Source organism: Microplitis mediator, chromosome 3, assembly GCF_029852145.1.
Source record: "Microplitis mediator isolate UGA2020A chromosome 3, iyMicMedi2.1, whole genome shotgun sequence".
In the NCBI taxonomy this organism is placed as follows: domain Eukaryota; kingdom Metazoa; phylum Arthropoda; class Insecta; order Hymenoptera; family Braconidae; genus Microplitis; species Microplitis mediator.
Window position 1 is genome coordinate 15,025,016 of NC_079971.1, and position 16,600 is coordinate 15,041,615.

A 16,600-nucleotide genomic window follows, 5' to 3' on the forward strand; every position below is an offset into this window, starting at 1 on the left:
AAACTTGGGTAAACCAAGAAGATAATATTGAAATACGAAACTATTCAATTATAAATCGTGTCAACGTATCACAAAAATTTAGCAGACGTGCATATGGATTAGTTGTGTATTGCAGAATAGATAAAAATTAAAAAATTTTTTCTGATTATAGTGACGAGACAAAATCACAAGCATGCTGTCTCTTAACTGGTTTATATTATGATATGACAATGTGTACAGGATATAAACCTCCATCTACTCAATATACATCAGTCATGACAAAAATTATAGAAATGATAAAAAAAGTAAAAAAATAATTTTTTTGGGAGATTTCAATATAAATCTGAACCATCAAAATTATTATTCATTTTTTAAGCTGTTGAAATCAAGAAATTTGAATTTAGCTTTAAAAAGCAATCAATATACAACAAATGCAAATACATCAATTAACATAATTTTTTTTAATTTCGAATTAAGTTGCGGAGTTACTGAAACAATATTCGGGCATCATAAACAACTTGTATGTGTTCCTAATCATGAATTACATTCGAATGATATTGATAAAAGTATAGAGCAGTGCATTAATGACCTTACTTTTCAAGAAGCACTTGAAGAAGCAAAATGGTTGAAGAAAAAATTATTAAAAACAAAGATAATTCATCAGAAGGACATTAACATTATAAAAAAATTATATGATTTTATTCATAAAGGAGGTTATGATTCTCAACGTCATGAAAATCATAATAATAACACAGAAATTCCACTTTTTTTGCAAAAGTACTTTAAACCAATTAAAACAACTAGTGATGGAAATTGTTTTTATTATGCTTTATCAATTTTATTATCCGGAAAAGAAAGTTTAATGACTTGCTTAAGAGTATTAGAAGCAGTTCATGTAATTCTAAATGAAGAATTTGTAAAAAATTTACCCGTTGGAATGTCAGATAAAATGTCCATCGAAAATGTACTTAAAAATGGAACATACGCAGAAACAGGAAATGTTATAATGCTTTTGCTAATACTGCAACGCCCAATCAATATTTACACTCAAGACTGTTCATCTTGTATGCGAATCGCTCTAATTGAGAATTATGAAAAAATTAATCTTTATTTAGATTTAACAAAGCAACACTACATAGCGATGATAAAAAAAGAAAAAATAATAATTCTTTACCATGCCTTAATTTAATAAATGATATTAATTTCAAAAATTTCACCAATATAAATGACAATACAACTAACGTCGTGAAAAATAACAACGATTTTTTTTATTTCAACAAACAAAATTAATTCAAATAATAGTAGCGCTGGTTGTAGTAATAACCTTGATTTGGAAATGAGTGCACATAAAAATAATAACATTCAAAATTTTAATGGGGCTCATTTGAGTAGTATTAATAATTTAACTTTAGATGAAACGATTCGAATAGGAACTCAGCTAAAGAAAAAATTGGAAAAAAAGGAAAAAATTGAAAAAGAAGATATAGACGTAATAAAAAAGTTGTGTACTTTCATTAAGCAGAAAACTTATCAAACAAAATTCAAGAAACATTATTATAATGCACAGATTCCATGCTTACTTCAAAAATATTTTACAGCAATTAAAACAACACCAGACGGTAATTGTTTTTATCATGGTATTTCTCTATTACTAAGTGGTGAAGAAAAATTAACGCCTACTTTAAGAGCTTTAGAGGCAGCTCACATTATTGTAAATGAAGAATTCATCACAAATTTACTGATGGGAGTATCAAATACTTTATTTATAAAGAATGTACTTAAATATGGAGCATTTGCAGAAATAGGAAATATTTTACTACAATCATTGATATTACAACGTCCGATCAATATTTATACACAATAGGAATCATCTTCAGTACGATTTACACCAATTGAAAATCATGAAGAATTTTATCTTTATTTAGATCTTGAAACTATCAAGAGCATTGATTCTACAAATTATATATTTTTTTAATAACTATGTATATCTATATTTATTTATTGAAAATCAATCTTTGACTACCTGATTATGATTATGAGATTACTGAGAGTAACTGAAATAATTTTTTTTTCTACCGATTACAAAATGTTGATCTTGATTGCAAAAAACTAATATCTGAGATTTTAAATTTATCAATTTTGAAAGAGAAAAAAAAAGAGAGATACAGAGAAAGAAAGAAAACAATATTGAAACCTTTTCCATTAAAATATTATTTTTAGTTAATAATTTAAAGTTATTTGAATTATTTTTGACAGTCGTATATTGCTTATTTCATTAATTTTTTCTTTGATTGTGATCATTTCATGATTTTTGTAAAAATTAATAGAATATTTAAAAAAGCAATTACATATTGAAATGTTTTTTAATTATTAACATCATTATATATTAACAAAGTGCCGACATTGAACTTATTATCGCATATTATTATTTATAATTTTAAATTCGATTTTAGTACTTTTTACGGATTTCGTTATGAATATTTCATTTAAATATATAACAGGTTTTAGAAGTTGAAAATTTGTGTAAGCAACGTCTTCCATCACTGAAATTCAGCTGCCGTCCGCTCCCTTAAAATTATGTAATATTATTGAAAATCATACCATACAAGCTCTTAATTATGTGAAAAATGTTTTATTATTATTTAATTATGTATTAATTATCTAATTATTTTATAATCTAATAAACTTTCTGTTTATATTAATTGAATTATTTTATATTTTTATGTTTCATGTAAATACTATGTGTTTTTATACCGTGGTTCATATTACCGTCAGATTTTTTTTTATCAGTAATTCATAACAAATTAAATAAAAATAAAAAAATAATGAATTCAATTATTCAAAAGTATTGATTCTTCGGAAAAAAAAAATGTATATGACTGTGCATGGGTCATATGCGATCACAAATACACATAGGGAAAACCGGGATATAAAGGACTCCTTTAAAAATTTATCAAAAAAAAATGTTCACGTGTCGTTTAATTTATTACTAGTTTTTTAATGAACTATTTTTGATTCCTTGCATTTTTAAAGTTCAATGAAATATATACAAAAAAACGAATGTATTAAGAGGTGATGTTGAGCTTGGAGTAATCAAATATGAATTGCCAACAGTCTTTCCGATCTCCTTAAACTAGAAAACAAAGAGAAGCTTCTGAGCTGCCCGCAGGATCAATCGATTTCCAGATTTTTTTCCCGAAATATACTTTGAATATCATGATAATACATATAATTACAGAAATAAATTAATTACGAAGGTCATATTTTTCTATAGATAAACTTTAACGAATTAAATTTAATAATATAAAAAGGGCCTCAAATCAGACTTAAACCTTTCTGTAGATCTACATAATTATTTATCGTTAAGAATGAAATTGTTAAACTATAATACAAACAAATTTTCTATTATTACGATTAGTGCTGTTTCATTCGTTTGCTTACTGCAGCTATCAGTGTGTGCAATAATTCACTGATAGTCTTAAAGACTATGATGATTTTTCATGATTTAAAAAGAAAATATTCAAAACGACACTAGACACTAGACACTAGATACTATTCAATGCAATTTATTTTTAACATTTTAACCGAATTACAAGTAAATAGAAATAAATTAAATAAGGCTATTAATTTATATTATATATAAAATTCATTTTTTCAAATATTTTTTTTCTTTAATCATTAATTACGAGATTTCTTGTTATTCAAGTAATGATTTTCCTCTGTGTTTCTCTTCTTATGATTAATTTCAATTTCTTTGTTGGCTTGTAGAAGTTGAGTCAGTGTCATCTTATCATTATCAATTTTTTTTATGTTTTCAATTGAATTAATATACATTACTATATTTTCTGTAATAAAAAAAAAATGTATAACATAAGAAAAATTTTTCTTAATATGATAGTTGATATGAGAAAAATTTAAATAATGGTTACCAATATCAAAAAAAAATAAATAAATAAACATTTTTATAATGCTAACAATTGTCACGTATAGATTTATACACATTTCAAATTTACTATTAATCTTGTAGTAATAATTACAATAACAATAACAATATTTCAGTCAAGTAAAAAATACAAGTTCTTAAATATGTTACAGAAGTAATCTTTAAAAAATTACTTGATAATAATTTGAACACTTACGTTTCAGATTTTTCATCATGCCAATTAGTTCTACATGGTCACCTTTGTTGAATGGGCAACGAAATTTGTCATTAAACTTAATAATTTTCACTTCAATTTAAAATTTATTTTTATTCACTAATGAACCACAGCACGTATCATTAGCACTCATATTTATTCCTTTTTTCTTTATAATGTCAAAATTAGTTTTAATGTAGACTTGCAAGCCTAGAAATTGTTCAAATTTGTCAATTTACAATCGCTTACTGTTTTTTTCAAATAAAATTTAAACTAACTCACGGATTTTTTTTTTGAGATGATCTTCACATTCTTCAATATTTATTAATGTTATTTCTTATGCTTGTTTCGATCCAAGTCTAGATGTAATTTTTCTCAAAATACATACTTTAGTGTTCGATTGTATGATTAATTCTACTGGTAGCGTTCCAAAATTATACGCACTATCTTTATTAATAAATTTTGAAAATGCACCATCAATGTGAATGACCTACTTTTTAAAAATGATTTTAGCATTAATCATAAATTGAAAATAAAAAATAAGGAAAATCATTCCTACCGAGTCAATAGTAATATCATCAACAATGTGATTGATTTCATCGTTCCAAGCAATGATTTGGAGCATTTCGTCTTCAGCATTAGAAATAACAAACTGAAATACGTACGAGTCTTCACGTCCATCCGGAAAAGTTATTTTCTTTGTGGCAAAAATTTCTTCGATTTTACCAACTATTTCACTTAAATATTTAAATAAATTAATTAAAATTTTTTTGTTATGTTCCATTCATAATATTTATTTAAGAGCTAAACTTTTGAACTATGATTATTACGATGTTGAAAATAGCATAGATTTAAAAAAAAATTCTGTTCAAATAAATAAAAAAAAGTTTACGCTGACAGTAAAACACTTCTAAAAATTGATGTTGAAAATCTAAAAGTTTGCTTGTGTATATTTGCCATGACAAGTGACTTGATAATTATAACACAATAAATTTGTCAGTTGTCTACTATTTTCAGCATCATATTACTACATTCATTAAATGTCTCATTAGCCTCCTATCACATTATTTATATAAACAAATTATTTACTTACACTGTTGATGAAAAGGCGTTAATACTCTTCATGAAATCTGATGATGATAGCTCAATTTCTTCTCTCTGAGATTCTTCATCATTAGATTTATCATCGTCATTAAGTAGTCCCTCATTTAGATCACTTATTTCGTCAACTTTTTTATTTTCAGTATCTGACATGACTTATAAATAGGTATTGTAACGGGGTAAAATTTATGTATTTTTATTCAAATTTAAATTCGACTCGCCCCAAAACGAGAGCGACCTCCTCCTACAACAACGGCCGATAAACAAGCAGTCCACTTATCGCTGGGGTCACTGCTGTCGAGTTTTGGGGCAGTTTTGTTTTTGTAGACGATGGCCAACCTGCGAGTAAGGGGTATGAGGCTCGGCGATTCTCGAGAGACGTCCTCTTGGATTTTGGCGTTCATCAAAGACGGATGCATTTCCCGCACTCATACAAATATAAATATACACTAATGCAAAAAATTAAAGGAGCAGAAAAATTTTATAAATTTTTTAGTGATTTTTGGAAGGCTGTAACTTGGTGAAAAACGATCGTATCGAGATTTTAAAAAAATCATTTTACAGCTTGAAATCTCTTGTTTTGGTGCATTTTTTTCAAAATTTTTTAAAAGCTCCGGTTATTACGCAAACATGAGAAATACCGCGAGACAAAAAATTTCTAAATTTTTTTTTTTTTCCGAAGAGCCCACGGACCGCGAAAAAATTCTTTCAACTAAACGAATGCATAGTTCGTTTAGCAAATTTATTCAGCTTCAATTTGGTTTTTTTTTTAACCTCGTAGGACGATTTGTCGCAGAGATATCAGCCTTCAAACAGAAAATGATCCTTTTGGCTTTGATCATCGATATTTCAGGTACCAATGATCGCACAGAAAGTTGAGGGGCGGCGGTGAAAACTTAAATAAATTCCCTAGAAGACCCTGTCATCATTTTTTGAAAAAAAAAAAATTTTTTTTATTTTTAACATCCATCAGAAGTAAGTACAAAAAAATGACTTTTTTTGGTTTTTTAGTAAATCAACCACTACTCTGCAAATATCGATAAAAAAAATAATGTTGCCAGGGACTTTTTTAGCTTAATGTACCCCTAAGACCCCTGTAAATTTTTAAATTGATCTATCGAACCGTTTTTTGGGAATCATCGATCAAAGTTTTGCTAAACAATTAAAGGAGCAAGTTTTGGTCCTTTAATTGTGTAATCATAATCAAAATGAAAAAAAATTTTTTTCCGACTTTTCTCAAATTTTTGCGTTGGTAACTCAGCAAATGCAAGGAAATGACAAAAAAAAATAATAAATTTCCAAAAAATGTCAAAAAAAATCGAAGAAAAAAAAAAAATTGAAACTTGTTTTTTGTGTCCTAAATTTTTTTTTTGACATTTTCTGGAAATTTTTTATTTTTTTTGTCATTTCCTTGCATTTGCTGAGTTACCAACGCAAAAATTTGAGAAAAGTCGGAAAAAAAATTTTTTTCATTTTGATTATGATTACACAATTAAAAGACCAAAACTTGCTCCTTTAATTGTTTAGCAAAACTTTGATCGATGATTCCCAAAAAACGGTTTGATAGATCAATTTAAAAATTTACAGGGGTCTTGGGGTACATTAAGCTAAAAAAGTCCCTGGCAACATTATTCTTTTTATCGATATTTGCAGAGTAGCGGTTGATTTACTAAAAAACTAAAGAAAGTCATTTTTTTGTATTTACTTCTGATGGATGTTAAAAATAAAAAAAATTTTTTTTTTCAAAAAATGATGACAGGGTCTTCTAGGGAATTTATTCAAGTTTTCACCGCCGCCCCTCAACTTTTTGTGCGATCATTGGTACCTGAAATATCGATGATCAAAGCCAAAAGGATCATTTTCTGTTTGAAGGCTGATATCTCTGCGACAAATCATCCTACGAGGTTAAAAAAGAAACCAAATTAAAGCTGAATAAATTTGCTAAACGAACTATGCATTCGTTTAGTTGAAAGAATTTTTTCGCGGTCCGTGGGCTTTTCGGAAAAAAAAAAAAAATTAAGAAATTTTTTGTCTCGCGGTATTTCTCATGTTTGCGTAATAACCGGAGCTTTTAAAAAATTTTGAAAAAAAATGCACCAAAACTAGAGATTTTAAGCTGAAAAACGCTTTTTTTAAAATCTTGATACGATCATTTTTCACTAAGTTACAGCCTTCCAAAAATCACTAAAAAATTCATAAAATTTTTCTGCTCCTTTAATTTTTTGCATTAGTGTATATATATATATATATAATTTCTACACTCAACATCCAGTATAAGTTATTATACACACGCCATTGCTAAGAGCCTATAAGCCCACTGGTGAGTGGAAGCTTATCCTAGTTATCATAATTTATTGTGGATTTTTGGAGGATTGGATCCTGGAAGTGGACTTGGTACCTAGTTGACTGAGGATTGGGTTCTGAGAGACGAGGATCAGCGCAATCGATTGGAATCTTGGTTGAAGAGATCGGCGGTGGTCTTGGGACCGTTGTTGGAGGAAAAGTGGTGAAGTAATCCCCAGATGGCATTTTAATTCTCCCAGATCTGTCATTAAGAAATACTTGTTAAGAGCTTCGAACAGTTTGTCAAGAGTATGCTTCTTCTTGCTTGCTCCTAAAACGTCGTCGACGTGTACAAGTAAGAAGGTATAAGAATCATCAGATTCTTTCTTCTTAAACAGACATGGATCAACTGTACAGGGTTCAAAACCGAGTTGTCTGAGTAATTGTGTCAGTGTCTCGTACCATACTCTAGCTGATTGCTTGAGACCATATAGAGTGCCTGATAGCTTACATACATGGCCTTCTTTATTTTTTGCTTGGAACATTGGCGGCTGCTTCATGTAAATGACTTCTTTTAATCGGCCGTTGAGAAAAGCGGTTTTTACATCATAGTGGTGGACTACGTAATTATGATGGCCACTTATCGCTAGGAAAATTCTTAGAGTTGTGTGTCTAGCGACTGGTGCGAAGACTTGGTCGTAGTCTTGTCCGTATTTCTGGCTCAAACCTTGAGCAACTAATCTAGCTTTGAGTTGGGCCTGAACGTTGTGGGAACTTGTTTTGACTTTTAAGACCCATTTACAACCGATCAGCGTTTTTCCGCTCGGGAGAGGTACCAAAGTCCATGTGCCGTTGTCCAGTAGAGATTTAATTTCTTCATTCATGGCTTGTTGCCATTGTTTGCAATTTGGGCTAGCTAGAGCGTCTTGGAGGGATTTTGGTTCATCCTGTGTGTTTTTTTTGGCTTTGCGAGATTCGTGTGCGTCGAGGTACGAAACGTCCATCGGGTCTTCTGCTCCCAATAATTGTTCCAGCCTGCGGCCAAGAGGAATGTCGTTGACTGAAATATCTGGAGTATTAGAATATCTTCCCCTTGATTCTTCACTGGTGTCCAAGGAAGAATCATTACGTGTTGTATGTGTTTCAGGTTCGCGTTCTGGCTTCTTCTTCTTCTTTCTCGTTGGTTGAAGTTTAACTCGGGTAGGTATCCCATTCATCTTCAAGAAAACGTACATCTCGGCTGATAATTATTTTGCCAGACTTTCTGTCCAGCAATCTGTACCCTTTTGACTCTTGTGAATACCCAACAAGAGTGTATACTTGAGCTTTTTTGTCTAGTTTGTGTCGTCTCTCCTTCGGCACGTGTGCGAAGACTTTGCATCCGAAAACCTTGATATGTGACAAGTTGGGTTTGACTCCATACCATAATTCGAACGGGGTCTTATCCTTATCTTTTGTTGGTAATCGGTTTTGTAAATAACATGCCGTAACTATTGTCTCCCCCCAATATGTTTTAGGCGAATCAGCTTCTATTAGCATAGTTCGCATAGCTTCGACGAGATAACGGTTTTTCTGTTCCGCGACGTCATTTTGCTGTGGAGTGTATGGAGTAGTCGTTTGGTGCAGAATGCCCTCTGCTTCAAAATATTCCTTGAGTTTATTTGACGAGTACTCTCCACCACGGTCGGATCTGAAAATTTTAGCGACTTGCCCAAATTGGGTTTTGCAATTCTTAACGTATTGTTGAATCACGGTACTTGCCTCAGATTTTTTGGATATCAGGAAAAGTTGGCAATGCCTGCTGAAATCATCGACAAAAGTTATGGCGTAACGTCGTCCTCCTGGTGTTTTGACAGGCATTGGACCGCAGATGTCTGTATGGACTAGTTGACGTGGACTTGTGGTTTTAGAATTTATTTGCTTTGGAAATGATTGCCGAGACATTTTCCCTTGTATACAGTTTTCACAGCGTGATTTTACCGGGCAGTCGCTTATATTAATGCCAGTAGCTAAGTTATGGTTTTCTAGGAGTCGGATAGCATCTGGATTTCGATGTGCGAGGCGTGTATGCCATTGATGGATGCAGTTTTCTTCGTGCAGGTTTCCAACTGCCACGGCATTTTGAATTGGTCTCAGCTCATACATGCCTTCTTGCGCGTCACCGATGGCTATTTCAGAACTGTCTTTAAAAATTTTCATCTTCCCGCCGTTGACGGAAACCTTAAAGCCACTTTTGTCAAGCATACTGATTGATATCAAAGAACTATCGAAATCCGGCACCAATAATACGTTATTAAGATTTAAATCTTTTTCTTGTCCTTGACTGTTTACACATTTTATTTTTCCGCAGCCAACACTGAGAACTTTGCTAGTTTGTTTATTTCCTACACGTACAGACGATCTATAATTACTATCTAATTCTGAATAGAAGCTTATATCGTTAGTCATGTGTTTGCTTGCCCCAGAGTCGAAATACCACGTATTGTGCTTCGTATATTTGTGTGCAATAAAAGCAAAATCCAGTAAAGATTCTGACTCACTGCAATCTGACTCATCAGTTAATGCCTGGACTGCATTAGCTCTCATTTTGTTGACCTTGCTTTTCCATTTTTGATACCTGGGGCAATTGGGCTTAATATGTCCAGTCCTGTGGCAAAAGTAACAAACAATTTCTCCGTTATTTCCTTTATTGACCTTGAGCGCAACTTCACCATTTTCTTCGGATTTTAGATGGGATTCGCGTCTTTTGTATTCACCTATAATTGCGTTTTTTACTATGGAATATGTTAAATCTTCTACTGGACGAACTTCTAAGGCTGTTATTAGAGGGTTATACGAGTCTGGTAAACTGCACAGCATCAGTGCGAACTTCATTCTTTCCGGCACTGTTTGGCCCAATCTAGTTAAACGTTCGATTAAATTGTCCATTTCGTTTAGATGATGTTCCATATTCTTATCTTCTGCGTACTTTAATTGGCATAATTGTTTCAATATCATTACTTCGGTTGTCAGTGTGGCCTTTTCATGATACTCTTTTAATGATGTCCATAATTCCTTTGCAGTTGTCGCACTCTTTATCAAATTCACTTGGCTATCTTCTACTTTCAAACCGATTATAGCACGTGCCCTACCGTCTTTCCTCGTCCATGTTTGCAACGCTGTTGCATCTGTGGGCGCATTATCCGCGATGACTGTCCATAAATCATCCTTCATCAATAGCATGTGGATTTTGAATTTCCACATACTATAATTATCGTCGTTTGATTTGGCAATCGAAAGACTCTGCCATGTTGAAAAAAAAACTTTTAACTTCACTCAAAACACAATCAAAAAAAAACTCCTTTACTCTGACGACCTCTTATCACGGCTATATCCTCAACATCCACCTGGGCCCATAACCAATGTTAATAAAGGAGATGGATTTTGATACGTGTGTAAGAAGAACGAGTGGTTTACTGTATGAACACTTCAACGTATTTATTCACACTAAACTTAAAACTAGTAATACAAAATAAGTAGGATTATCGATGATGATAATATATAGGAATGTAGATATATTTCGTATATGTATCGAATAGTGCATAGCAACGACGTTGACTCATATCTAACAGAATTTCGCATTGTTTTCTACTTATTTTTATTTTAATGTTTAGCTATTAAAATCGATCAGAAGACTATTTTTTTTATGAGCATGACATTAAAATAAAAAAAGGCCATTCGGCAGCCGAAATGGAAGGTAGATTATCCAATTGATCTATATGAAAAGTTTCGTCCATACACATCTTGTGATTCATGTTAGTGTATAGTCATGATATGAAATTAGGCTTGTTTTCCAAGAGTGAGGGTAAAAAAAAGACAACGACTATTTTTAAGAGAGAACTTCAGATAGTTAATTTGACAAAACATTATATAGGTAATGTAACAACTAACCTTCACGTAAACAAAGTATATAGAAAATTTAATTAATATGATCATAATTGTAATCGCTATTACGATGGCAAGACCAGTTATAATTATGGAACGTACAGGTACGTTTGAAACAACGTAAGTGATAAAAGAAATCTTTTTAAAATATAAAATAGCTGTGAAATTTACAGGTTATTTTCTTCACAATAAGATACAACTGACGAAATTGAATTATAATGGGAAATGCTTAAGTTATGTGGAATAAGAAACCATATTCCCAACATTTCTAGATTTCATTAAAAATTTCAAGGCTATCAAATTATTGGAAGAAATAGTCAAAACATAAAGCTTGAAGTCATAAATTAAAGATTATTAGACAAGTGTTCAGATACTTTTTATGGAAATTGTCTATGAATGTTAGTTTTGAAGTTATATAAACTTTAGCAGTGATTAAAAACTGATTTTTACGAAAAATCATGAAAATTTCAAACAGCCATAATTTTAAAACTATTCTAACGATTCAGGGCATCTTTGAACTTGATCGAAGTAATCGCCTATAGAACAAGTGCAAAAAAGTTTCATTAAGATCCGATAAGAACTGTGGGTGCTATCGTAAAGACAAGACCACTGATAATCATAGGGATTAGAGGTACATTCGATACATCATAAATAATAAATGAAATACTTTTAAAATATAAAATAGCAGTGAAATTTACAGGTTATTTTGTGCACAATAAAATACAACTGACGAAACCGGATTATTATGGGACGTGCTTAAGTTATGTGGAATAAAAACCATATTTTCAACATTTTTTGATTCCATCAAAATTTTCAAGGCTGTTAAATTATTGGAAGAAATGGTCAAAATATAAAGGTTAAGGTCATAAATTAAAGCTTATTAGTCAAGCTTGAGATTACTTTTTCTCACCTCCGGGCGGAAAGCGTCAACTTTCGTCCCGCTGTGCAAAACGAAGTTGCCGCTTTCCGCCTCCGTCGAGGAGAAAAATAGTATACACTCCTCGGGAAGTAAATAAGAAAGCCTCAGACCACATGTTTGTTGACCTCGGCTTCGCCTCGGCCAACAATTACATGTGATCTGAGACATTTCTTACTTTACTTCCCCAGGTGTGTAATATACTATTTACAGAAATGATCTATGAGTTTTAGTTTCAAAGTTATATGGACTCTAAAAGTGATTAAAAACTGATTTTTTCGAAAAATCATTAAAATTTCTAACAGCCATAACTTCTAAACTAATTGACCGATTCAGCCCATCTACGAACTTAACCGTGGTAATTACACATAAAATAAGTGTAGAAAATTTCATTAAGATCGGATAAAAATTGTAGACGCAATCGTGTCCTCAAAAGTCCGTTATATTACATCAATATATATATATATATATATATATACATATATAAATTTTTTAACGGATGGTATTTTTGAACTCTACTCAACTAATTATGATAGTTTATGACGAAATTCCTTGAAAAATCGACCATGAGGACAAATACTATAGTTAGATTTTAAAAAAAATCTACCTAATAACTAGACAACAATGCGGAATTCGAGAAAACTTTCTTTGGAATAACTTCTAGAGAATAAAATTGTCTACAAAAAAGGTCGAATGATATTATGTAATAGGTCTGATAGTTTCCCCAGAAAAGTAAGAAAATCTCAAAATTTAATATGAATTCGACTTCAACCTCAAATAACTTTTGAACAAATAGATTCTTCAAAAAATGATAAGAATCTTTCTTTGTAGAACATTCAATTCCATACAAAAATATGCCTGCCAATTATTCCTATGACGCATCGTTAGCTACTTATAAAAATCAGAAGACGTAAAAAAAATTTTTTCCATGTTATTCTTATGGGAAATAGAAAAGTGCAATGCGGACAATGTTATATTAATATTAAGAGCTTTAATTTTTACAGGCGTCTTTTTTTACCTAAACGAAACTTTTGAACCTATTTGGAAAAAAAAAAAATTTGTTTGTTTTTTGAATCACCCTAATATATATATATATATATATATATATATATATATATATATATATATATATATATATATATATATATATATATATATATTGAGACAATGTGAATTATCTTCGTCGTCCTCAGCCTTGCGGTTCCCGTTTTTATCCGTCTCGTTGCCGTCTGATATTGTACGTCATAGTGCCGTGGTCACATGACGAGTCTTTTACGTCGACGCATGTCCGCGAGGGTGAAGTGGGGACAAAGTTCACCGGCAGGTCCGAGACCCGAAATTATCGGTGCGACACTTCGATCCTGGATCAACTAGCGCTCAGACGTCTTATTTTAATTCAGTATCAATAATCAGGCAATCTTATTTGTATTATTTCTATATTTTTGCCATATATTCTTCTATAGTGGATTAATTAATTATTATAAATCAAGTTAGATTTATTAAGTTTACTGTACATTACCAGCGATCCACTCGCATATTAAATAATATTAAGATTAAATAATAAAATCAGTGTATTAAACGGCGTTATTCCACTTGGTCACGGATTGCATATCCGGCGTTCCAACCAGGACCGCATTTATTATACTTTGCGAAAACCTTACTGTCAGTAAATGAATTTTTGTTACGATTGGCAATAAACTTGCGTAATTCTAAAATGTAAATCCTTTTCATTATACCTTGCCTTTCGTCCTATGCTTATCCTAAAATACTGGTAAGATTACCGAATAGTTGGAATTCATGAATATAAATTGAGTTACAAGTAGTAACTCGACTACTAATAAGTATAGTCTATAATTTTATAATAAGCCGTGAGGTAGGTTGATAAGCTTTTTTTATACGTTGCCGAGTTTGGACAAGTGCGGGTTCTTACTTTGCAAGGACCCAAGCCCATTGCTCTGTCCTATAATTAAAAAATTTGTAGAGGCCAGCCTAAGCTAAGGTTCAATCCGCAAATCCTGGTGGCTGCTGGTTAGAATCGCCAAGACAAAAGGCGATTTGTCTCAATATATGTATTGTAACGGGTTTTTGACCACTAGGGATCTACTGAAGGGAAGCTCGAATACACTCACGAGTTTGGCAACCTTGTTTAAATTATTTTCATTGGGCGCCAGGTGATTCTATAATCACCAAATAAACTATTATCGAAAATGTCTGCTCAGTGTGGCGGATCGGAGAAAGGTCAGGCACTTGAGATTACGATAAATACTTGATCAGAATTACGAAAACAATTAGTCGTATATTAAACAGAAAATCAATCGATCGTTATCACAAAACAATATCGGTTACAAACAAAATATAAGTTGCCGTGTCGGCTTGACTCGATATGAACAAAATATATTGCCCGTAGTAATCGTACTTGATCGAAACACAAAATCAGTTCATTGCTCGAAGGAAACACAGTCAGTTGTCGAAATAAAATAAATTATTTTATTTATCACACACACACATACAGCGTGCGTTTCAACAGAATACATGACGAGTGACGTCAGAGTATTGTACACGGCAAAACGACAAAACTGCTGTTGCGAATGAGACAGGGATAATCCGTAATTCTCGGAATTGCTCAATTGAAATAAAATAAAATAATATAGAGATAATATTTTATTTCGGTGACGCGTTATATTTCACTATCTTACGATTATTACGCGTAATTAATTAATTAATTATTATTAATTACAAAGCGCACTTCATTTGTTCATCATCACAAAAAAAAATCGGTTATACACGTTGTTCAGTTTCACGCCGATGCTTCGGCTTGTTCACTAGTCCACGAAGGCGGTTATTTGTTCATATAAAAAATCGGATTATTGTTCACACAAATAATATTCGTTGTTCAAACTCGAATTGGTCGTAAAAGTCGTAAATCACGTTGGTCGAAATCGAAATCGGAATTGTTTATTTGGTCGGAGTCGAATTGGTTAAATACAAAAAAACGCGATCGTTCAGTTCGGCGTCTATCCCGGATCTCTCGTTTTAATCCATGCGTTGGATCGATACTCGGTCAAAGTTGAAATTTTTAATCATAGATGGCTCTCGAATTCGCTCATCGGATAACGATTCATTATATTCAAATAATTTTTAAATAATATTGAACCACGGGTCGATGTCGAATTTCCTCATGTTACAACAAATACATACGAAATACCGCGGACTCACTGACGCACTCATCACGAGATCTTCGGTACTATAGGTCCCATCTCAGACGCTCACTAAGAATGGATTTGATGAAACTTCCATTCAAAGTGTACTTTTTAGTAATTTCGCGAACCTTCTCTTCTCATTGGCTAACTACCAAACGTGCTTCTGTGATGGGCTAATACTAAATGGCGTAGCAACCGTCGCCATTGCAACTGTTACCATGGCAACCGTTACCAAAGAAACCGTTGTCATAGCGAAATAAAAATTACTGATGAACTGAGAACATCAATTTAACTACGTCAGCGCCAAACCATCAATAAGGACGTTACACAATTATTCAATCTGCAAGTATGTTAAACTTGAAAAACACCTCTTTCCACCCTAAGCTTTGAGAGGTGGTTTCAGCCTCTAGGTGTGTTTTTCCGTAGCTAAAAAAGATGCGTGTCTCTTGGATTTCAACAGAAAATAACATCTTGGTCACATCGAAATCAGAAGGAGAGACTTAGGATACCTTCCTTATTAGTTCACATTCAAAATAATGTTCATATTATATAAATAGGATCTCCTAAAGTAAGTTAATCAGTTGTTATGCACACATACGCGCACACACATACACACGCACACACATTTACATTTACATTTCAATTTATCAGCGAAAACTTGTAAACCTTAATTATCTAGATATTTCGATGTGTGAAAAAAACTTTGTAAATGAGTACATATAGTTTGTTTTGAAAGTGGAATCAATTACTACCTGCATATATCGTCGTCGTCTTTTTGCTACATTGCCTTGCACTACATTACAATCTCCGTGTTTGAAAACGACTCTTTTTTTCAAGCGTCGAGAGCTAAATCTTGTTTGGCGATACCTGAAAGTTGAAAAACAATTACCCATTAATAATCATCTGATATCATATGAGAACTTCATCACCCTTAGATATTGGTTTCGGCTTTTATTTAGATTATTATTATTATGATTCTATCTCATTGTTGAAAATGTTAGCATGAAGTTTAGCATTATCGACCATTGATTTCATCATTTTGCGAAGTTCAAACATAAGTT

At 31.9% G+C, this 16,600-nt stretch overlaps 1 protein-coding gene and 1 long non-coding RNA gene across 5 annotated transcripts in view; both read right to left on the reverse strand.

Annotated features, from left to right (window-relative positions):
* The window catches only part of LOC130664536 (ATP-sensitive inward rectifier potassium channel 12-like), a 312,330-nt gene that overhangs the window by 157,313 nt on the left and 138,417 nt on the right, over positions 1 to 16,600 (reverse strand). For all 4 annotated transcript variants that reach the window (XM_057464484.1, XM_057464483.1, XM_057464482.1 and 1 more), the window contains one exon: positions 16,292 to 16,406. In XM_057464484.1, the coding sequence (XP_057320467.1) occupies positions 16,292 to 16,297 (6 nt within the window). In that variant the 5' untranslated portion in view covers positions 16,298 to 16,406. The remainder of the gene's footprint in view (positions 1 to 16,291; positions 16,407 to 16,600) is intronic.
* Positions 3,405 to 5,825, reverse strand: LOC130664537 (uncharacterized). Its single transcript, XR_008989423.1, has 5 exons — positions 5,209 to 5,825; positions 4,675 to 4,852; positions 4,398 to 4,605; positions 4,119 to 4,325; positions 3,405 to 3,824 (listed from the first exon to the last, which is right to left on the reverse strand). It is a non-coding gene; the product is annotated as an uncharacterized LOC130664537 (long non-coding RNA).